This window comes from Meriones unguiculatus, chromosome 18 (assembly GCF_030254825.1).
Source record: "Meriones unguiculatus strain TT.TT164.6M chromosome 18, Bangor_MerUng_6.1, whole genome shotgun sequence".
Lineage (NCBI taxonomy): Eukaryota > Metazoa > Chordata > Mammalia > Rodentia > Muridae > Meriones > Meriones unguiculatus.
In genome coordinates this window covers 38,627,897-38,650,436 of record NC_083365.1, presented here as the reverse complement: position 1 = coordinate 38,650,436, position 22,540 = coordinate 38,627,897, and the positions used below count along the sequence as shown (strand labels likewise).

Genomic DNA, 22,540 nt, shown 5'->3' with positions numbered 1-22,540 from the left:
TTTTTTTTTTTTTTTTGAGAGTGAAAGAGATTGAGGACAGGAGAGAAAAAATATTGGCCAGTGAGGGGAAGAACATGAAGTTGGATGGGTAGGGAGGTGGAGAGGAACTGAGATGATTTGGAAGAGGGGAAAAAATGATCAAAATATGTTGTGTGAAAACCATTTTGTGTTTCAGCTTAGATATTTCTTCTCCAGCTCATTAGAAAACAAAATAAGAGACTTCTTGTGCACCAGAAACAAATGATGTCTAAGGAGATGATGAGTTTGATTAGTCATGAAGACTTCCTTTCAAGACAGACCCAGGGAAGGTAGGAGAGATAGCCTCTGCTAAGACAATGAGATCTGCAGGTATTTACCAATGTTGACCAAAGTCACACAAACGTGTGTGTATATCCATGCACTCATACATGTGTATGCCATGTATTGTGTCTTGTTGTATGAGCGCTTACGCTGTGCGTGTGCTTCTTCTGGGGAGGGCAGCATGAGGGACACCTTCCTGAGAGATGCTCTTCGTCTCTTAACTCCTTGCCTCATATCTTTTCTTTTAACTCCACTACCATCCTCACAGTCTCCCTTGTCCCTAGTCTCCAAACTTCTTCCCATGGAAATAGTAAAACGACTCCCCAGTTCAGCTTTCCCATCCTCTCCATCCCTGAGTGTCAATTGCATTTATCCTTCTTGAGTTGTGATCACTCCCCATGGAGAAGGTAGGATCTGGCTCTACATACTCTGGGTTTTCCAGGGTGAAGCCTTTCCCTGGGCATTGGAGGGAAAGAGCTTCCACTCTGGCTTGTGGCTGGGTTTCCCCTGGGTTACTAAAAACCAAACCAGTGTTACCACCGCTAGTATTATTTTCTCTCTGAAAGCCCCTCTTTTGACCCATACAACAAGGACAATTATTCCACCTCATTTTGACACTCTTCCTAGAAAAATCAATACTGGAACTTGTCATGAAAAATAAAAATATCCATCCTTACCTTGCCTCTGTGGTAATTTATCAGACACATTAGTGTTGCTAGACAATAATGAATATCTCATTTAAGACACATTTCTCTAGACCCTGGAGACAGAGGAAAATCTCATCTTATCCAGCCACACTGACATCACTGAAGTGCAACCCACAATTGGACTTGTTAACACATTTAGAATATATCTGTGGCACAGAAAACATATTAAGCATGATGTGAGCTATATCCTCAATGATATCACGGTGACATTCTATGAGCTACTGGTCAGCTGGTCTGAAGAATCTACTCTCAGCTTAAATCTCAGTATGATGTATACAAGTGGCATGCAGACACTGCATTATCATTCAGATTCCTGGAACAACCTGACGTAGCTAGCGAGTTAGGTCTCTCTTCTCCTGTTACCTCATATTTCTTGTTATTGATCATTTGTGCATGATTGGACATAAAGACTTTTTTCAGAAGATAGATGTTGGCTATTTATCTTTCTCTGTAAATGAAGTAAACCAATACTCTTTGCATTTTTTTATTTTAACGTTTTAAAAAGCCTAATGAAAGTCAAAATAATAAGCTGTATATTATATCTTTATTGACTAATTCTAGATTTTCTTCTAGCAAATTCATCTTGCCAAAAAGGATAAATCTAAATGAAAATGTAGAGCCAAAGACCAGGACAGTGTTGATCAGATCCTTAAATACAAATGGACAAGTAACTTGTACTACACTGTGAATGCTGGCTTTAACTGTCAACTTGACACACCTAGAATTACTGAGAATATAGTCTCCGTGGAGGACTCTCCACATGGGTTGGACTTATGAGAATATGTATGGAAGATTATCTTAATTAAGTCAATTGATGTGGGAAGACCCAGCCCACTATGGGTGGCACCATTCCCTAGACAGAGGATTCTAAACCATAAGACAGTAGAGAAATCAAGCAAGCAGGTGAGCATGTATGCATTAATTTATCTCTGTCTTGACTGTAGATATGTTGTTTCTAGATGCTGCCTGACTTTTCCTACAATGATGGACTGTTACCTGGAACTGTAAGCCAAAGTAAACCCCTGCTCTCCTGTTGATTTTTTTGTCTGGATAGTTCATCACAGCAACAGGAGTGAAATTAAAATCCCACTTATAATCAAACTGTTTGCTTAATGGGAAAATCTTGTTTTAGAGTCACTTCGATTTTGATCATTTTGAAATTTGTTTAATAGCTCTTAGAGCTGATACCAGCCTTCTTTAGGATGAAAACACTCCTGTTGAAAGGGCTGGCATGTTAGTTAAATGGGTGGTGAGAGAGTTCAGTTGGTTCGAGTGCATGCTGCTGCACAAGTGTGAGGAGCTGAGTGTGGTCCCCAGAACTCACATTATAAAAGCAGAGCATGGTAAATCACTGGGGTTTGTTCACTAGCCAGCCTAGCTGAATCACTGAGCTCCAAGCCAAACACAAACAACACCACCAAAAAACCCAAAGTGCATGATGTCCTGAGGAACAATACCTAAGGTCAACCTCCAGGCTCCATCTGCACCCCACACAAAAGTATTCCCATAACATCTCCACAAAGAGGGTTTGGTGTGTTTGAGTAAAAAGAGAGTGAGGAGTTCAGAGAATGTATCCTGGCCCAGGCTGTTCATGCAGAGCTCAGCTCTGCCCCTTGCTAGAGGAGTGAGCATGCTTCCTGTGCCTTGGCTTTCCTGTCTGTAGAACAAGGATAACTGAAGCTTTCTGTCACAGCAGTAGCCTGTGTCTCACTGAATGCATGCACTTATGAAGTGCTCCTGGCCAGGCAATGAGAACTTTAAGAGAGCAATGTGTTTCATTCTGATATCTCTGTAGGCCACATTCCATTATCTATATCTATTAGTCTATAGAGAAGTTGAATAACTCAATTTTGTATACACTGTGTTTAAGATCGTGCGTGTAAGGTAGCTAGTGGTCAGGGTCATTGGTCATTGATCAAAATCTTTCTATATATCTTCCCCAGAAAAGTCACTTGACTATAGTTGTTTGTATCTCTCAGGATAGGGATGTGTCCAAATAGATGGGACAATGCCTAGAATTCAGCAGATAGTCACACTGCAATTTACTGTTTCTTTCCCCCATGATCTGTGAATCTTTTTCAAAACACAAGATGCTAGTTAAACCAGAACATGGAATATTAGATGTACTCTGACGTTTTCCCTCCAAGACTACCCAGAAACACTGCTCCTCCACACAAGCATTTATGAAAGGATCCCAACTTTGACCCTCTTTCCTCTTTCTAGCTTTGCCTTGAGGATTCAAGGATTGTAGGCATGCAGGAGAATTCTACTTACATATAGATCAAGAAAAGGTTTTTTTGGATGTCCACTAGGGGGCACATTATCAACAGGCCAGAGATAGCCAACAAGATGGTTGAAAACCACAAAGAAATGAGTTTCTAGAAGAAAGTACGTGAATCCAGGTTTCTGGGATTCTTTACTTATTTGGTGAGACTCCAGCACTGTGTTACACTAAGAAAAACCCCAGTACCACCAATGGCTTTGTAACTCAGGCCAGACTTTGTATTTCTGAGCTTTAGTGGCTCCCAAGCCCAGGAGGCAAATAGTTAGAGAACAGAAGCCAAGAGAGGCTATCCCACCCTGCCCTGGAAATTTGTCTTGTTGACCCCACTCATGGGACTGCGTTACAGCTATGGTCATTTATACAGCTGCTGTGCACAGGGATGAGAGTTAATTAACAGCTGTTATCTAACTTCTCCTGAATAACTGTTAAAGTCCCGCTCTTTTCATGCTTCTCCTTTTATCTCCTTTTATCTTCTAACAGCTTTTCCTGGAAATTCTTTCTTGGGTTCTCAAGGAGATTCCAAGTGACAGGAAGAGAGAGTAAAAAGCAAAGCTCTTGGAGAACTCCAGTGCCTTAACTGGAAATCTAAATTGCCCTCAAGCCTCCACTGCTCAAAACCTGTCTCTCTACTTCTGAGCTGATGAGTTCCAAGTTGTCTGCTAGGCTCTGCAGAGGCAGGGCCCTGGAAAGGGGTACCCATTTCCTCCTCTCTAGAGGAGGGATCTAGAGGATCCTTCAGCTCTGGCAAGGCCTTTGTGTAATAAAATTTTGACAGTAACAAATCTGCCTACTCCCCAGAAAGCAGGAGTATGGAGGTGCCTCTTTACTCCCTGACAGGTGTTTGAATATCAGGGTGAAAGGACTAGGTTTTCAGCATTTCCATCTTAGAAGGCTTTAAGAGAGGTTCCAAAGGCTCTTGGAACATCTTTGACCTCTCCTCCAATCGTGATTCATGTTCTATCCAGCTCCCTACTGAGTATCACACAAAAGGGATGCTGACAGTATCAGGACTGAGAAGGAACAGAAAAGCCGTATGCATTTACCAAATTCTGTCATCTTATTTCATTTCCTAGATGTCTTTCTGATAGAAACGACTATTTCCACTTTATAGATGAGAAAACCAAGGTACGTGGTTGCTAAATTATTTAATATGCACATAAGTAAACAAAAGAATGCCAAAGTTGGGTTTGAACTCAGGGTCTGATTTTAGAGACTGTTGTGCTAAAATTAAATGTTAGCTGTAGGGTTTTTTTTGTTTGTTTGTTTGTTTGTTTGTTTGTTTTTGCCATTTCTCCTCTGGGAGAGGAAGTGGTTTGGATAAGGCTGCTGGAAAGCAGCAGTCACCACATAATGAGGTCAGCAGTCTGGAAGCCTGAGAGAGGTGGGATGGAGGGAGCTGGAGATGGGGAGCCCTAACAAGCAAACAAACTACTGGTGTTGAAGACCAGATGTCAGCACAGGCAAGGAATGGGGCCTGAGGCCAGGATGCTGGATCAGACTTCCTTCTTCCATGACCCTTTGCGTGGGCCATCATGGCTCAACTCCCCACACTTTCACGTGACCTGATCCTTCTCCTTCCAATAAATGCAGCCTCTGCCAGGTCTTTACGGGTTTCTAAATAAACGCCCTTGTCAATGCAGCCCACATGGTGCGTATCTTCACCTACACCCAACGCTTCCTAGTAGCTGCTGGAAGACTCTTTTGACAGAGAGCTCTGGGGTGCTGGCCCGTCTTCCAAGGTTTGAACATGATCTCTTAATATCAACAAATTCAAGTTAGTAAACTTGTGACAATAGGCAAGACGTGGGAAATCAGAGCTCCAGTTTAGCCATGTACCACTTCTACTTGGGTGGTTTGGAGACTATAATACGCTTCTCTGTGTTCCTAGCTGACTCATCCATTAAAAACGGGATGAGAATTTCTTCCCCACAGGTTGAATGTATAAACACAGACACGCATAAGTGATCAGTAGTAGATAGTAACTTTGGAGGCTGTAATGGAGCTGGGACTTTGTGTCACCACAAACACAAAGCCTGTTCTCAAGAGGTCTGTACAGTGGAAGAGACAGGACGATGGGGAAATGAAAAGACCTGAATTGTATTATCAACATGTGGAAAAGGTCAAAGTAGCACTAGGAGGGGGAGCATGATCAATCTGAGTAAATGTGGGGTGAGAACTTCCTGAGGATGACATCAAAGCCATAGGTGGGTCCCCAATTTTGGTTAATGTGTAGCCACAGCTTGGATAGCCAATATTATATCAAGGATGGCAGCTGTTTGCTTTGGTGACTCCTTGCTCTTAGGTCTTGCTTTGAAAACAAAAGCTCTTCTGTGGAAACCAACGAGCTTCCCTCCCAAGGTTACTTGGATTCTGAAATAATCTGGGCATAGTCACCCTAAGTTAACAGCCGCATAGTTAGGATCAGAGTTCATGAAATTGGAAGGGATGGGGAAAGGAGATGTAAAATACTTACTGTGGGGTCTCTGAAGTCCCAGTCAACCTCCAGCTGGTTTTCAGCCTGCTGTGGGGACTCCTGTGTCAATGGCTTGCACAGCCACAAGGTCCCCAGCCAACCAGACAGGTTTATTCAAATCTACTCTGCTTATTTCAATAATAATAAGACCCCAGCTGATGGGAGAGGGATTCTCATAAGTAAGGCTGTAGAAAACCTCACCACTATGGAGATCCAAGGGATCTAGAGCATGGAATCTCGATGTTCAGATGTTCAGTGCGGAGGCAGAGTCAGGGCTCTGTCTTGTACTGTGTCCTTCACATAAATCAGGGACTATATGATTTCTGCTATATGAAGCAGAAATGATCCCCAAGCTAAAAGCAAGGACACAAAAAAAGGAGGTGCTGACCCAAGTCTTCAGCAAGGAGATGGGAGTAAAAAACGAAAAAGGGAAAGGAAAGAAGGATGTGGTATGGACGTGAGGCACACAGTCCTGCTGTGAGAGGCATGGGCAGCTTTGTGTCTCGGGAAAAGCTTTTTGTTTGTGACATTTAATTGAGCTGTGAACAGGCGTGTCTCCCATCTTCAACAGAGTTAACAAGGAAATCAGTTTACATCAAAAGTTTACACCTAGCTTTTATACTCTACAAAGGAAAGCTTGTGTGTGTGGAAGAAAGAAGAATATATATATTTAATCTGAGCTGGTGTTGGGTTTGCCTTTAGCCAATATGATATGGTGGAATCATAGAAAGCTAGTTCTGGCCTTTAGCCACCAGGAGCTATATAAGCATCCATTTTCTTCTTCGGTCCCTGATAGGCCTACATAACGCCAGCTGGTGGCATGACGAATACATATGGAAACAAACTCTTGACATCCAAGATGAAACCATCCTAGATCAGGCAACATCTCTCTGAGCAGTTTATCAACAGCATAAACATGAATGAATCAACTGAGCCAGCCTGGACCAGCAGATGCCCTGTATCAGCCCGCAGACTTGGGAGAAATAAGTAAATGTTTGTTATTTTAAGCATCTAATTTTGGAGCTCATTTTACTGCATCAGCAGTTAGCTGATACAACCAAAATTCCTTTTTAATTGGGAGTCAACAGAGGCAAAGCAAGCAATCTTTCCATTTTTAGTCTGTTCTCCAATTTAGACTGATTTCCCCCTAGATTGGATGGACTATCTTCCCCCGAGATCTCCCTCCACCATCTTGAGAATTTTCTTCATTTCCTCACCCTCACCCTTTCCCTTTCTTGGTAACACTTATTTTAAGTAGAGTGCACCCTCTGGGAATCACCCAACATGAATACCGTGCGTATCTGAAACGTCTCCATTCTCTAACCCTTAATTTGTATCTTAGCTCAGTCAAAAGTCTAACCTGGAAATAATTCCCTCAGTTGTTTTTTTTCTTCTTCTTTAAGTATAGTTAAATGAGTTCAATTTAACTCAGGCTAAACAGAACATCTTCATGAGGTTCATTTAATTCAAGTGAGAGCTTTCAATTCTGTCTTCTTGAAGGCCTGCTATTATTTTTACAATTCTAGTTGCCTTTTGTTTGATGCAGGTACTACAGGAGCACAGATACTCACTGCGCAGCCAGGCTTTAGTGTGGTCTGATGGTCACATGTTATTTTTCTTGGAAATACCCAAGTCTCTGGGGAGGTCTTTTGAGAGCACCTTCCATTTGGGAAGCTTCTCCTAGGCAGAAAAGGTTCATCCTACCATGTCTCTTGGCCTTCTTTCTTCAAAAGAGACTAGTGAGATGTATGATTTTACCCCAATTCTTTTGTGGTGTGTTTGTTTGATTTGACCTTTTGAGATAGGGCCTTCCCAGGCTGGCTTTTCAGGCTTAAGAACTTCCTACCTGGTTTGACTCCTGAGATCTGGGATCATGGGTACACACTATCTTATCCAGCTCCACAGCATCATGGCCAGGCCCTAGTTTGACTCTTGGTTCTATATTTAATGTTCACATTTCCTTTCTAGAAAATACAGGATCATCTCTTTCCCCAGAATGTTAAGCATTTTGAAGACATTTTGTTGGTGGTGGTATTTTGGGGTTTTCTTTTTTTGGTTGGTTGGTTATTTTTGTTTTGTGTTTTGAGACAGGGTTTCTCTGTGTGGCCTTGGCTGTCCTGGACTCACTTTGTAGACCAGGCTAGCCTTGAACTCACAGAGATATATCTGCCTCCACCTCCCTACCTGCTGGGATTACAGATGTGTGCTGCCACTGCCAGCTTCACCTGGTTCTTATCAGGTATTCATAGTCATAAATTGTGGGAAATTTTCTTGATTGGTTTCTTACATGATCTCTCCTCTCCACTGCCATAGTTTCCTCTGTGTCTTCTGTAATTTTTGTGTTAGATTTCTTATCAGAGCTCAGTGTTTGGAATGCATATCTCTTTGTTTCCATTTTTTGTTTTAGTCATTGCCTTTGCAATAATATTTCTTCAACTTTATCTTACAAACCTTCCCTTGGGATTATTTTTAAAAATCTGTGCTTTCACATGGAAGTTTTTGAAAGGTCCATCTTAAGATACAATGTGAGTGTCCTTTCTCACCTGACTGTTCTGTCCTTGCTTCATGCTTTGCCTCTTCTCTTACTGAGGCTACTAATGACAGTTTGTATTTGTTTTATTTCTTCTCCATGAATTGCTTCTACCTCTTCCAAGTGGCTGTATCTTATTTGCTTTAGTCCTTGTGTTTTGATTCTAGGTGCTTTCTGAAAGGACTTAGTACACTGTCTCTTACTTAATGTGCAAAGTGAGGCATAGAAAACTGGGTGCCTGATGGAGTATAAGATGTCATTCTTACTGACTAGCCCCTGCCTGTTTCCCCGGGGCACTATCATATTACAAAAAAGTGTCTTCAGACTTTTTTTCCAGGCTTATAAAATTGCCTAGAAAGGCTGAACTTCTTGGAGGACTTTCTGCCAGGGTTCTAAGAGCCAAGGAGAGGAGAAGGCCTGGGAATTTGCACATTTCAATATGCACAATTTGTGTGTGTGATGTTTATAATTGTTAAGTGTTGCTCTTAATCATTTCACCCTCTCTAGAGACTATAATTCGGCTTCTCTGTGGGGACTGTGAAAGGACCATAAACTTGGTTGCATTGAGAGGGGGAGGCAGCTGGGATTTCAACTGCCTCTCACTAAAGCTCTGAACTCCTCAGCCTTCCTCATCATTTGCAGGATAGCGATCTAAGTCAACCTCTGTGGCACTCAGCCGATAAGTTTGATTATTTCCCAACTTTTTCTCACTAATTGAGGATTGCATGCTTCCAAAGTTTTCAGCCAGTTACCAGTTAGCCATCCTTTTCCAGCTTCAAAGTATTGTTACTGTCATATCTTCTTCCAAGCTCCTTTTGAGAATAGCTCTCCGTTTTATATATTGTCTTTTTGTTTAAGAGGGGGGTCTCTTGTATTCTGGCTGGCCCAGCATTCACTACTTGTCCACGAATGACCTTGAACTTATGATCCTACTGCCTGTACCTTCCAAAAGCCAGGATCACAGGCACCCACCATCACAACATATGTAATGCTGGAAACGGAACCTAGGCCCTTGTCTATGCCAGGCAAGTTCTGTCTCAACTGAGCTATAGCCCTAACTTCTTCGCTGTGGGTAAGAAGCTGTTATGATGGAATGTATGTTCACTGCTCTCTTAAACCGGAAGACCGAAGGCAGCTCTAAGCATTTTAGGGTCACACTTCATAGCCCCTGACTCACTTTAGATGATCCTGAGCCACAGATCTCCTGTGGGACAGTCAAACTTCCTCAACACTAATCTCAAGTATGGAAGCTCGTTCAGATATTTCTTTCTTTAAGAAAAAAAAAAAAAAAGAGGAAACTGGGTATGTTGATACATGCCCGTAATCCCAGCACTTGAGAGGCAGAAGCAGGATGATCAAGGGTTCCAGGGTTGGGGAAATGACCCAGTAAATAAAATACTCATGGCACATGTGTACAAACTGGAGCTCAGATTCCCCAGAACCCACATAAGATGTTGGGTGGGCACAGTGGCTCACCTGTAGCCCCAAAGCAAGCTGGCTAACAAGGCTAGCCATAGTGGGGAGCTTTGGGTTTATTGAGACCCTGCCTCAATAAACAAGGTGGAAAAGCCATCAAGAATGACTTCCAATATCAACCTCGGGTTTCCACAGATATGTCCATATCTGTATATGTGTTTACACACATGCAAACATGCATACATACATATGTATCTCTCCAACACACATAAATGAAAAAGGGAAAGAAAGGGTTCAAGGTCATTATCAGCTGCATAGTGAGTTCAGTACCAGCCTGAGTTCTCTGAGATCCTGTTTCAAAATAAACAAAAAATAAAAATAAGGGGTATGGGGAGAAAGGAAGAAAACAAAACAAAAGGGAAAAGGAACCTGACTCTAGCTACTTCAGAGACCTCTGACTTCTTCCGTATTACTCAGGAATCAAGACAACCACCTTCTGCCTGTGTCCACTTCCCAGAGCCCTCGCATCAAAGACCATGGGTTTCACTTCTTATAACCTTTTAATATCTTCCAACATACACTTTCAATTGGGTAATATACACATCATGCTTTCCTCGTTATTATTGGTCAAACAATAAATATACAAAAACCAAAAGAGGGGACAGTGGTCTCTGAAAAATCAAAGGAACACTAGCAAAAGTCATTGTACATACATAACAATTGGCCATGTTCGAAAAGTCTACACATAGCACTTACACAAAGGCATAGGACATAAGAGTGGACAATTCCTGTTTTTACGAACATTTTACTTTTCCAAAGAAGGTGGCTTTTTCTTCTAATTTGCTGCAATCTATCCAGTGTTGAGTGAACGTGGCTAAAAAGCCAGCTCTTGGTGCTGTGGGTGTCAATGTAAAGCTTTTTAAAGGTTCTTCTAGAAGTAGCCATTTTATCTCTCTAGAACCTACAAAATATAGATGTGCAGGTAGGTATCTTTAGCCTCATTTCATTTTTATCCAGGGCTAAGTGAGGGAACACCTTCAGAATAGGTGAGAGGTTTACAATTGCTGGCAAAATGATACCTTAAGTGCTCATATTACTTTACAAGCTCACTAAATGCCAGCCCCTTATTTTCATTAACAGACCCCCAGTTCATCACCTGGCAAGTCATTGGTAGGAGTAACACAAAGTTAGATTGTACTACCAAAATCATAACTACCAACCCAACTAGTGGGCATGGCTGGAATGGGCGGAGAATCATCTCTGGCTATGAGACTTGAATGACTCTCCTTGTGCCCCAAAAGAGCGTCTAAACTTGGTAGAGCCCTTTCATTCCCAATCCCAGAGTGGCTTGCTGCAGACAGGTCAAAGAGCCCCTGGAAGCCTCTTGTGGGTGTGGTAGGCCAGGACAGCTCAAGGACAGGGGTACATTCTAATACCAGTGGAGAGTAACAAAGAATCACCTAGTGTCTATTTCAACTAGAAAAGTAAAAGAAAACAGGTGTCTAAATACGGAACTGACTAATAGTATTCACAGAGATAAAGAGAGTCTGTGAAAGCCAGAAAACTGGGACAGGGGTGGGCAGGGAAGTAAGGAGGCTAGAAGGTGGGTAGGAAGAACTGAGGCTGGAATGGGTGTCGGAAAGGGTGTTTCCTTTAAACAAAACCTTCACATCCACTCTTGATAGAAACTCAAACCTGACTTAGGTGCAACAATTTCTCCTGCTTTTTTTTTTTTTCTTTTTTGGAAAAAAAAAACAAAAACAAAAAAACCAAAAACCAAACTATTAAACATATACATTTAGTCAACAGTAAAAATGGGAGCCTTAGAGAGAAAGTTCCATTTTACAAGAAGCCTTATTTTATAGATTAATTTCTTCTACAAGTAACCTGGGAAGATCCCAGGAGCAATGGGGCATCCTGGCTGAATAAATGCCACTAAACACTGGCCCAGTATGTGAAAACTATGAGGTCAGAGGGTAAAACCATTTTCTTTTTTTGCTAACCCCAAAACCTGTCGATCTGGTGATGAAATTCCAGTGGCGGGCAGCCCTGTGGCTTTTTGAGGGATTCCCCAGGCAACTCATTCTGAGTATCAACTAGCATGTGAAAGAATCACTAACACATCTATGGAAAGAAGGGGATGGGTTTGTACACCACACTTCGTCATGCCAATCCACTGCCTACTGTCTACACTTTCATTTCTGTTGTCTTCTCCTTTTGTTATAAGGCTTCACAGGTCCCCACCACACTGTTTTGCAAAATCACTAATAGGATCAGCCTCTACAACCCAAAAAGTTGTAGGACATAAACACTTAATCTGCCCTTTAAGAAAGAGAAAAGAGTGGTCACCAAAGCATAAAAGTAACTCCCACTCTTCTATTCACCGTTTAGATTTTAGAACAGGAGAGAAACCATTTTGAGAGTGCTAAAAATAAAACAGTGCTTCCTTCCTTAATCTTCTGTGAGATTCAGCTGGGTGAGCCCGATCAGGCCCTGGTGCTCAAGCATGAGTTTAGGAGGACCATTCTAATGTACTAGGAAGACTCAAACCTTGCTGGTTTAGAAACTGAAGGATCACAGCACAATGGGTCAAGATGGAAGATGGACAGGTATTTATTAGATCAACTTATACCCTGTTATGCTTCTGACAAAAATAACCTAAACAAACAAAAACAAAAAATAAAAACAAATTGTTCTGAACAAAGGACCTCCAGGGTTTGATATTTCAAAAACAAAGATAAATAGCTTACTACAGATAAATAGCATCACCCTTTGGGGATCTCTCAGAAGCATCTGAAAATTTTCCAACAGAGGGGAAACTATAAAGAGGGTGTGTAACCAGTACACCTGATCTCCCAGCCCACTGGAAAGCAATGCCCAAGGATTGGACTGCTGGATAGGCAATATGGACCCATTCAGATTTCCTCCCAGAGACCAATCCCTCTAAGCTCTGGGGAAAGTCCTTAGCTAGTGGCTGTTACCTGGGACTAAGGGTAGGGAGAAGGTTCAATAGGGATCAAGAATATGCATTTGATAGAAACCATCTGGAGCACGCCCTGGGAATTCAAGGCCTCTAGGAAGGAGCTGGAAGAGTCAAAATCTTAATGGCATATTCTTTGGGCCCTCATTTCAGAAAGCAATGCTATTTTCATAAATTGGAACAGACTTTAAAAAACAAAAACAAAAAAAGGAATAGAAAATTTTATGCTAAAAAATATCCCCAATAAAAACAATCAGTAGCACATTGCATCTGTTAAGGGTCCCAGCTCCCAGTAATGGCATGTCTCCAATTGTGGTGTCTTTTCAAGTTAATGGTGTAGGCATTACACCCCAATCTTCATGTCCACGTTCTGCAGATTCCGGGTCTCATCAGCTGTCATATAGTGGTCTGGAGTCTCTGATGGCTCCTTATTCACCAAATGTACCATTTCCTGAGACTTGCTGGCCTCTCCGTTGAGCTCACTTGGCTTCCTATCCTCCATCGTTCCATTGCCGCTGTTGATCACCAGCTTTTTCTTCTGCCCACACCTGATGAGTTTTTTAAAACACCATATGAGAAAGGGTGCACAATCAACCAATTAACCAACCATCATCATCATGACCAGCACCACTAGGGTTGTCACTACAATCGTTTAGCATGTTCTTCTTATGTGCCAAACCCTGAGCATGGTATCTTCTCTACTTCGTCTTCCTGACTCCAACGCTTCATACAGCAAAGTCCCTAGTTTAGTAGCAAAAGTATCTGGGGACTTCTCAGACATGGAAAATATCTAGCTAATCTACTGAAGAAGAAATCAGAAACTCCAAGAGGCAGGGCCCAGGGTCTGAGCTTTAATATCCTATAATTGCAGCTATTTTGGAGGCTGAAACAGGAAAATGCAAGTTCAAGGCCTTCCTGAACTACAAAAATAAGGTCAAGAGCAGCCTGGATAACTCAATGAAACTCAAAACAAGAAGGCAAAGAGGTCTGCAGATATGGCTCAGTTGTAGGGTACTTGCCTAGCATGCATGATGCTGTAGGTCAGGGGTTCTCAACCTCCCTAATACAATTCCCTTTAATACAATTCCCCATGTTGTGGTGACCCCAACCAAAAAATTGTTTTTGTTGCTACTTCATAACTGAAAGGTTGCTACTATTACGAATCGTATTGTAAATATGATATCGTATTGTAAATACATATTGATATGTATAATATCTGACTCCTGTGAAAGAGTCGTCTGACCTCCCCCCAAGGCACTACAACTTACATATAGAGAGCCATGACTCTACTAGGTTCAGTCCCTAGAATTTGAAAAATAACAAACAATAAACCACCACACCATGGAGGCTTCTCCTATAGCCAACTTTGAGAATCAGGACTATAGAAACCCAAAACTGAGGTACTATTATTGTACCCCAGACCCTTTAGAGTTGAAGAAACTCTCCGGGACGGGAGGGGAATGAAAATCCAACAGTCTTTTTAAGTTACTCAACAAGCAATCAAAGCGTAAGGATTCAAATCCAGATCTGTCTGACTCTGGGCCCCGATTCTCCTCCCCCAATATCAGGCAGTGCAAATGTTTGCTTCTGAAGCATTACAGTTCCGCAGCCTCAGATAAACCATGACGACTGTGGTCATAAATCATTCTGATCTGTGTATTCAAGAAAGTTCTGCTACTTCCTCTTTCAGTCAACCCTTTATTCTTTGTTAGTATTATTACAGCATGTACGGAGAGGAAACCAACACTGCTCCTGAAGGTTAAGCCCACATTGATTTTTTTTCTCTCTAAGGTTTGTTAATTTTCACACAATCCTGTAACAGGACATTTGATACAAATATAAGACAAACCATTTGTGCCACTTTAAGTTTCCTTAGTAATGTTACTCAAGATTCTAAGGCAGGAGAAGGGCTTCTGTGGAAGACCGTGACTGTGACCTTGTCCTTATGATTCTGATAGCACTGCCTGGTCCCACAAAGCCTGAGTCAAAGCTTCCTCTTTGTTGCAATCTGGTCACTGTTATGCACATAGCAGTTAGATCAGGCTAATGGAAGCCAAGTTTTTATAGCTTCAAAGCAACTATGACGAGGGAAAACGGATGAGCCTTTATTAAAAGTGTGGTTAATTCCAGGTAAAGCACAAGGAATTTGCTATAACCCTTATTCAAGATGCTATCACTCCCATTTTACAGCCATGGGGACTCAGAACCAGAGCACTTGATGGGCTTCCTTGAGGTCACATAAGTAAGAATGACAGAGTCCCAATTCAGATCTAGAGCTTCAGGCTTAAAAGATTGGGCCCTGCCTGGTTCTATCAATGCTGATATGAAATTGGAACAGTGCTCTTTACTCCTGGATGCTTTGAGGTCTAGAGACAAAACGTCTATTATTTGTGATCATAGGTTCTTCCCTGTAAGACTGCCAAAGCCATAAGCTTTAATCTCTTGTTTGGGGAAGTCAGAAATATACTGCCTCCTCAGGAAGCCAGTCCTGTATCTTCTAGTACAGGTGTGGGGAAGGGTGGAAAGAATTATGTTCCGACTATGAAACAAATGAGTGAGGACTAGGGGCACAGGCAAGGTCCACGCAGACAGCAGAGCGCATGGCAAAGAGCATTGGAAGGCTCGATGTTAAGATCTTACAGCTCTGTAACCTGAAGCAACTCACTTGACTTCTCTGAGCCTCAGTTTATGTGCTTGTGAAATCAAGCCATTTGGACTGTCTGCCTCCCGGAATTATGGGAAGTGCTTCAAACAGTGTGGGGACTCAACAGACAGTCTAATGTTGCTATTTATGGCTTTTATGGATAACATGAGTTGAACAAACTAAAGTGTTGGACACTAATAAGGAAACCAGAATATGGTAAGCATTCAAGAAGTGCTGGCTGCAGTCGTTAATAGGATGAAAGCCATGTTACATGAACTCTAGTAAGTGGTTTCTTCAGCTGTTTCCACTGTAACCATCCTGACAGGAATGACAACATCCTACAGAGACCTTTGTTCTCCTCCCGTGAGCTATCAGACCATTGAAACAAGAGACGCCAATAAATTAGAATTCCCAAGAATCTCATACTTGAACGAAGGAAAGGTCTGAATCCTGGTGCCAGCCGGAGAGGAAGTTTGTCTTTGGGAAGGAGATTTCGCATAGTTTTCCTAACTAGTAACGACTGCTGTGCAGGACAGCCTGTAGCCCACATGATGTTGAGTTAATAATGAGTGGAGGCATGCCTTCACCAGAATTGCTTAGCTGTCCATGCCTCTTGCCTTCTATTTAAATGTTAACCTCATGTCTGGGCACTGAAGATGGACTTGGAGGAAGGGTTGTCATGGATATCTTTATTTGTTCCTTTTCTCAACGTGCTCACATTGACAACCTGCCTTTCTGTGCTTTTCACTGCGACTTGCCTGTTTGGCCTGTTGGGAATGGGTGACTAAGCTAAGCCTGCTTGCTCAGAGCTGCCTGAGATCAGGCTCTGACCCTAACAGCCTCAGCATACCACCTGTCGTCCTCTATGCATTAGGAAGGTAACTCAAAACCTGGAAGAGAACACTGCCTGTGTTATTTCAGACTCCCGGGCTTGTGTTCTCAGAGGAACATGGCCTAACTTAATTAAGTCCCACTTGCTTATCAACTGGATAGTTGAGAGATAGAAGGAAAAACAAGGGGAAATGCCTTGTAAGTATAAAAATATGTCTGTGTATGAAAGTAGGACCAGAATAACACTCTTGCTAAATCAGTGGTTCTCAACCTTCCTAAAGCTGTGAGTCTATAATTCAATTCCTTATGCTGTGGTGACACCAATCATAAAATTATTTTTGTTGCTATTTCATGACTGTAATTTTACCACTGGTATGAATTACGATGTAAATATCAGATATTTAGATTGTTTTAGACAACCCCTGTGAAAGGGGTTCAATCCCCAAAGGACTGACTTGACTCACAGATTAAGAACCACTGCTCTTAATGAAGGAACTGATTTGAAAGCGAATAACAGCAGGCATGTAGACATGGCCACTGTGTTGACCTTCATGGCTTTTTACGTTTCCAGACATATCAGACAAATTCTTCAAGGGGAAGGCGCCTACAGGCTGCCTCTGTTGGGCCTCATCCAGTATCTACCAACCCAACTGGCTCCTGATGCAACTTGCTCTTATAGGGAGGACAGAAAGCTTTAATTCAAGGACCCTAGTTTCAGATAGCCGGGATGGATCATGTCAGGGGCGGGAAGAGTTGAGGAAATCATGGAACACTCCCATCATCAGTATCTTTCCTAATGATTGATTTTGTTTATTTTTATGTTATATGCATAAGTGATTTGCATGCATGTATGTACGGGTACCACATGTGTGCCTGGTGCCTACAGAGTCCAGAGGAGAGTGGCAGATCCCTGGAACTAGAGTCACAGGCAGTTGTGAGCCACTGTGTGGGCACTGAGAACTGAATATGGGTCCTCTGCAAGAGCAGCCAGCGCTCGTAACTGCTGATCCATCTCTTTGATCCCTCTCCCCATCAGCACCATTCAGATGCTGTGGCTCTCAGAGAACTTTGCAGTGGAAGCCCTTCGAGCTGGGAGTTAGTGTCTGTGGCTGATGCCATCCCTGGTGTAATGAGCCCAAAGGGTGTCCTCAATAGCAGCGAAATAGATTCTGGTTGGATGTGTGTGTGTGTGTGTGTGTGTGTGTGTGTGTGTGTGCGCGCAGGTGTATGAGCTCCTGGGCACAGGTGACTGTGGAGATGAAAGGTGGATGGTGGATGTCTTTCTGAGTCAACCTCCACCTTTATTGATGCAGGTTTCTCTCACTGAACACGGAGCTCAACAATTTGGCTAGACTGACTGGCCAGCAAGCTCCAGGGGAAGACTCTTGTCTCTGCCTCCCCAGTGCCAGGATGATGAGCTCACAGCACCATGACCAGCTTTTATGTGGGTTCTGGGGCTGTAAAACTCAGGCCCTCATTTGCACAATGCAATACTTTACTAGCAGAACCTCTTCCCAGCTGAGGCCTCGGTCCATCTCAGCCTCAAGACTGTTTTACAGAAGAGACATGTTCTCTCCTTCCTCCTCAAGGGGAATAGCCAAAGAGGCGTGCAAAAAGATACTTGTTAAATAAGTGAAGCCCCACTTGAGGCCTCGTTTTCCAGGAGACTTTCTTTGGTGAAAATAGGATTCTGTATCTTTCTTAAATGCAGTGTTCAAAGCTGAAAGGCTCTTGTCTCCTAACAGGATTAGATGGGCTATTAGCTTTAGAAACACAACACACGTTAAGGGGCCTTGTGGCCGTTAACCACTCCTCAGCAGTGTGGCAAATCTGTTTTCAATTATCAAATCAGGACACAGTAATTTATGGCGTCCACAAAGCTGCTTTCCCGGTGAGAGGCTGGCTCGGCCAACTTCTGCCTGTCCCTGTTTGCCTGTTGCTAGGGTGATGAGAGCCGGCCCGGGAACAAGGGGAGGGGAAGCCATGATGTCCTTTCTCTGCTGCTGAGGAGATGGGGAGCTATGAGGGATAAGATGGCACAAAATGCAGACTCCAAATGCTCTCAGGGACAGCTGAGATGCTCAGGGAGAGATCCCCACACCAGCAGCATCTGGGACATCTCCATGGTGACAGCTATGAGGGATAAGATGCCACAAAATGCAGACTCCAAATGCTCTCAGGGACAGCTGAGATGCTCAGGGAGAGATCCCCACACCAGCAGCATCTGGGACATCTCCATGGTGACATCCTGAAAAAACTAATGGACTGTACATGTGATGCATTCTAGGGCCTGGAATCAAAGGCTTATTCCAAACAAAAGGAAATTCATATTTAATTGAGCAAAGATAATCCAAGAGAAAACGAGGAAGCCAAGACAAAGAATTAAACCTCTTTGATGGGTCCCCTGAACTCACATATTTGTTTCTATCTAGTCATGGAAGCCCACAGGAGGTCTCTCGGATTTTCTCAAAGGTATAGGTAGCAAGAGCCATGACTGAGCGAGCACTTTCATTCACTCCAAGCACCATAAAACAGCATTATTTGTTTCTACAGATGATGAGAAAGCCTAAAAAAGACTCTGCTGGACGCTGGAAACAGTTGCTCATTGTTTCGGAACAACAACAAAGTGTAGTTCTCTCCAGACTTCTCAGAATCTGAAGCATTGGGGGCCTGTAAGGTGATGTAGAGGCACAGCAAAGGCAGCACAGTTTAGCAAGAAGACTGAACCCTTCCAAGAGGCAGTCCCAATGGGATTTACAAAAGCTTAATGTCTGCAGCAGACACTTAGTACAAAAAAAAAAAAAAAATTCTGGGAAGGAACTTTTTTTTTTTTGGAGTTTCTTATCTTCTGGTGCTAGGGTTACTCCTATCTTGCATTTCGCCTTGGGTAGCACTCTAGTGGAAAAACTGGTTATAAATTAATTAAATATATATATATATATATATATATATATATATATATTATGTAAATAACATTGAAAATACTCAGGCTTTGTTAAGATGGGAGAGAGGGCCTTCAAGGATGCGAAGACAGCCCATTTGCCCATTCTGTGGTGTTGAATGCATTCTCTTGCCTAGGAAAGTTCTACATTGCTTCATAGACCTCGCTGTGAGAAAGATTTTCCTACGTGATGCCTTGAATACTTTCAGCTGAAACTTTCAGAAAACAAAAGTAACATTCTTACAGAGAAACAAGCAACAAAACAAACATAAGATCCATGCCAACAGTGAGCAAAGATTCTAGAAGGTCCCAATGGTCAATGGAAGATGAGCAATTCTTGATGTGTTATACAATATTTTGAGTCTTGGAAGAGCCTAGCAAATATTTGTTAATGAGCCAATGGCTGAGTATATATTTTATATGTCTTCCCAATGAGCTGTTTCATAACTTTTATTAGATAGTCATATAGGGTTTAACCATGAAAAATTTAGTAACAGTAAAATTCAACCACTGTTTAAAAAAGAGGGGTTCCAAATAATCATAGATGTCTTATCTCTCTAAAGAATGGGGCATAGAAGGGCTTCTTAAACTGCAGTATACACAGGATTTTCAGAGGTCTTGTTAAAGTATAGGCTCTGATGCAGGAAGTCATGTGTCAGGCAAGAAAGCCTGCATGTCTTAGAAGCCCCAGGATATCAAGGCTAGTTAAAAGCTACAATCTGAATAACACAGATATAAGGCCCAAGTTCCACCATGCCCTTTGAAGTGGAAAGCTGCAAGGGGCACCCTCTTACCTTCTCCTACTGTTGACAGCAATGCAAACAGCAAGGATCAGAGCCAGTGCCAGGAGGGATGCCAAGATGATGAGCCATTCTGGTGTGAATGAACAATAGGACACATGTGAGCTTCAAAAACATACTTGATGAAAATGAAACTAAAAATGGATGTGCTCTAGATAAAAGCCCCGGTGTCAGCTCTGCAAAGAGGTCTGACCAGGTCCAGCTAGAACCAAAACATCCAAAGACCGGCTTTGCTGTAGATATTCACCCAGCAGGTTTCCTGCATTAATCTTTTATCAAGAGTTAGGATAGTTAAGTTCTGCCAGAAGAAAAATGTATCCAAAACCATATCAAGCCACCTGTTGAAGCCTGTACCTGTTTTGGGGGAAATGTTAAGTAGATTAAAGAAAATCTTTATTCCTCTTGACAGAAACATTCCGTGCTTGTGTAAGAGCATCTGCCTTGCAGTTCTCTCAATGCAAACAATGCATTTCATTCTCCAAACAAAGATGGAGTCCATGATCTACTGGGCAAAGAACGTTCTAATGATGAGTGCAAAAAAGGTAGATTTCTGCTGCTTATTTCAGTCATTCAGCTCCACCTGACAACAGACTCCAAAACACTTATGCATTTTGATTTAGCAGTTAAACTTCTAAAAAAATTTAGGATCTCAGAGTTAGCTGTGCAGAAGTCCATCATTATGCTATTTATAACAAGGAAAGTTGAAACCTACCTAATGCCCAATGGAGAAAAATTAAATAAATAAATCAGGATATATACCTTTTGTTATGTGCTATATATAATTTAAGGGAGAGGTATTTAATGGCACGGAGAGTGGAAATGATCAGCAGAGAATATTAACCAAACAGCACATATGGCAGTTTTAAAATAAATTACTTTAAAAAAATTAGGAAGAATATGTATTAGGACTGTAGCTTTAATACTTGTGGGCATTGAGAGAGAAAGTTAAGTGATTTACATTTTCATCCGTTTTCTGCTATGTTCTCTAAAGTTTATTCGATAATTATGTATTGCTTGTGGGTTGATGCAATATTATGCACGTTTTACACTTGGGCTTCAATAAGGCTGACAGGTTGAATCAATTTAGCTGCCGATGTGTGCAGTAAATGAAGGCTTGAGAAGGAAGGAAGACAGAAAGTTGTCACTTATTGTCCTTCTCCTTGGAAGTCTTGCTTTCCTCCTTCTTCAGCCTTCAGTGTATCTCCTTTAGTTCAAGGAAGTGGGGACTCTTTCAGAAAGATGCCATTTCTAGAATTCTCCCCCCATCCCCTACGCTTGGCCTCCAGCACTGAGTGGTCCACATCCCTTCTCACTAGGCTGGGATGAATCTTCCTGCTTGAATTCAGCCTGCCATCTTACTCCTTTCTGGAAGTCCATTTCCCTTTCTACATGTTCTGCCTCCTCAGGTGATCAGCAAGCTGAGGCAAAGGAACACGGCCCACAGCGGCAGCTACTTTGGAGTCTTTCAAAGAAAGAGTTAAAAGGGTAATTTACAACCTTAAGGGAAACGTTCTTCATGGAATTACCCCTTTACAAGTGCTCCGTTTCAACCCCGAACTAAAGGAAGAAATTGTATCAAATGCTAAACCTTACAGCATGGGACAACCAGGTGTCCTTCCCTCCTTTCACATGTAATACTTGATAAAAAGTTTCTTCTGGCTGCATGAGTAGACTGTCCCTCAAGGAAAAGTAGTTTGGGGACCAGAGGAATGTGTCACTCCACCCAACACAGATGATCGGGTATCTCCTCCCTCATCTCATTCCCAGGAATATAGAGGAAATGAGGTTGAGGTATGAAGGAGCCGGGTGTGCCATGGGGCCCCTGGGTGATCATTCATGTGGGAAGGATGATTTAGTAACTGATACATGAGTTCTCTGAGATAGGCCTCAAGGTGAGCTCAGTCACTTATGGGATGTGGGGTGCCTACAGAAAAAAAAGAAAGAGGGCTACAAAGAAGCTATAGTATTTTTGTTTATTTTTAAGTTTGCAAATGGGTACCATATATGCCTTTGATGAGGTCCCTTACAGAGACCATCCTGAGAATCTGGCTGTAGTTGTCTTATGTTTGCTTCACGGTGTAAAACTCACCTGGAATCTGAGGTTTCCTCACAGGACCAGAAGTTGTATTCACCCCACCATCTTGATTCCCACTTGAGTGTCCTAAGGGGAAAAGCAATAAGCTCTTTCAGCCCAAGTTTAGAATACACAGCCAGGAGTTCCTTTCACAGTGTTGTACTGGGCTACCCTCCAACCAATTCCTCACTAGAAACTATAAATAGATTCAAGACACAGACGTTTATAAAGTGTTATGCAAAAGATATCATCTCTCGCCTCACCTCCCAAGAAAGTTCAGTGTGACTAAGCTAAGGCTTACAAATCTTATTTTTATCACAAGGGACAGTGATGGGCAGTGTTTGAACCTGAGCTCCAGAGCTAGTCAGCCCTGGGTTTAGGACCTAACTCTGCCTCTTATTAGCAACTTGTGCCTGGCCAAGTCATCATCTTGAACTCTCCGTTTTCTTACTTTTAGAATGAGGATCATAACAGAAACCACTCCATTGTCCTCTTACAGAGGCTTACAGAAGTACATGATAGTGGTAATGTGTGTATTTATTATGTTCTGTGTTTAAGAC

General features: G+C 42.3%; 1 protein-coding gene and 1 pseudogene across 13 annotated transcripts in view; one reads left to right on the top strand and one right to left on the bottom strand.

The window, feature by feature from the left end:
* The first annotated feature begins 5,832 nt into the window (after positions 1-5,832).
* On the top strand, positions 5,833-6,337 carry LOC110542649 (signal recognition particle 19 kDa protein-like; annotated as a pseudogene).
* Positions 6,338-12,299: 5,962 nt separating this feature from the next.
* Positions 12,300-22,540, bottom strand: part of Cd44 (CD44 molecule (Indian blood group)) — an 86,011-nt gene continuing 75,770 nt past the window's right edge. For all 13 annotated transcript variants that reach the window (XM_060371711.1, XM_060371714.1, XM_060371713.1 and 10 more), the window contains 3 exons: positions 21,996-22,067; positions 19,901-19,979; positions 12,300-13,238 (listed from right to left, as the gene is read on the bottom strand). In XM_060371711.1, the coding sequence (XP_060227694.1) occupies positions 13,034-13,238; positions 19,901-19,979; positions 21,996-22,067 (356 nt within the window). In that variant the 3' untranslated portion in view covers positions 12,300-13,033. The remainder of the gene's footprint in view (positions 13,239-19,900; positions 19,980-21,995; positions 22,068-22,540) is intronic.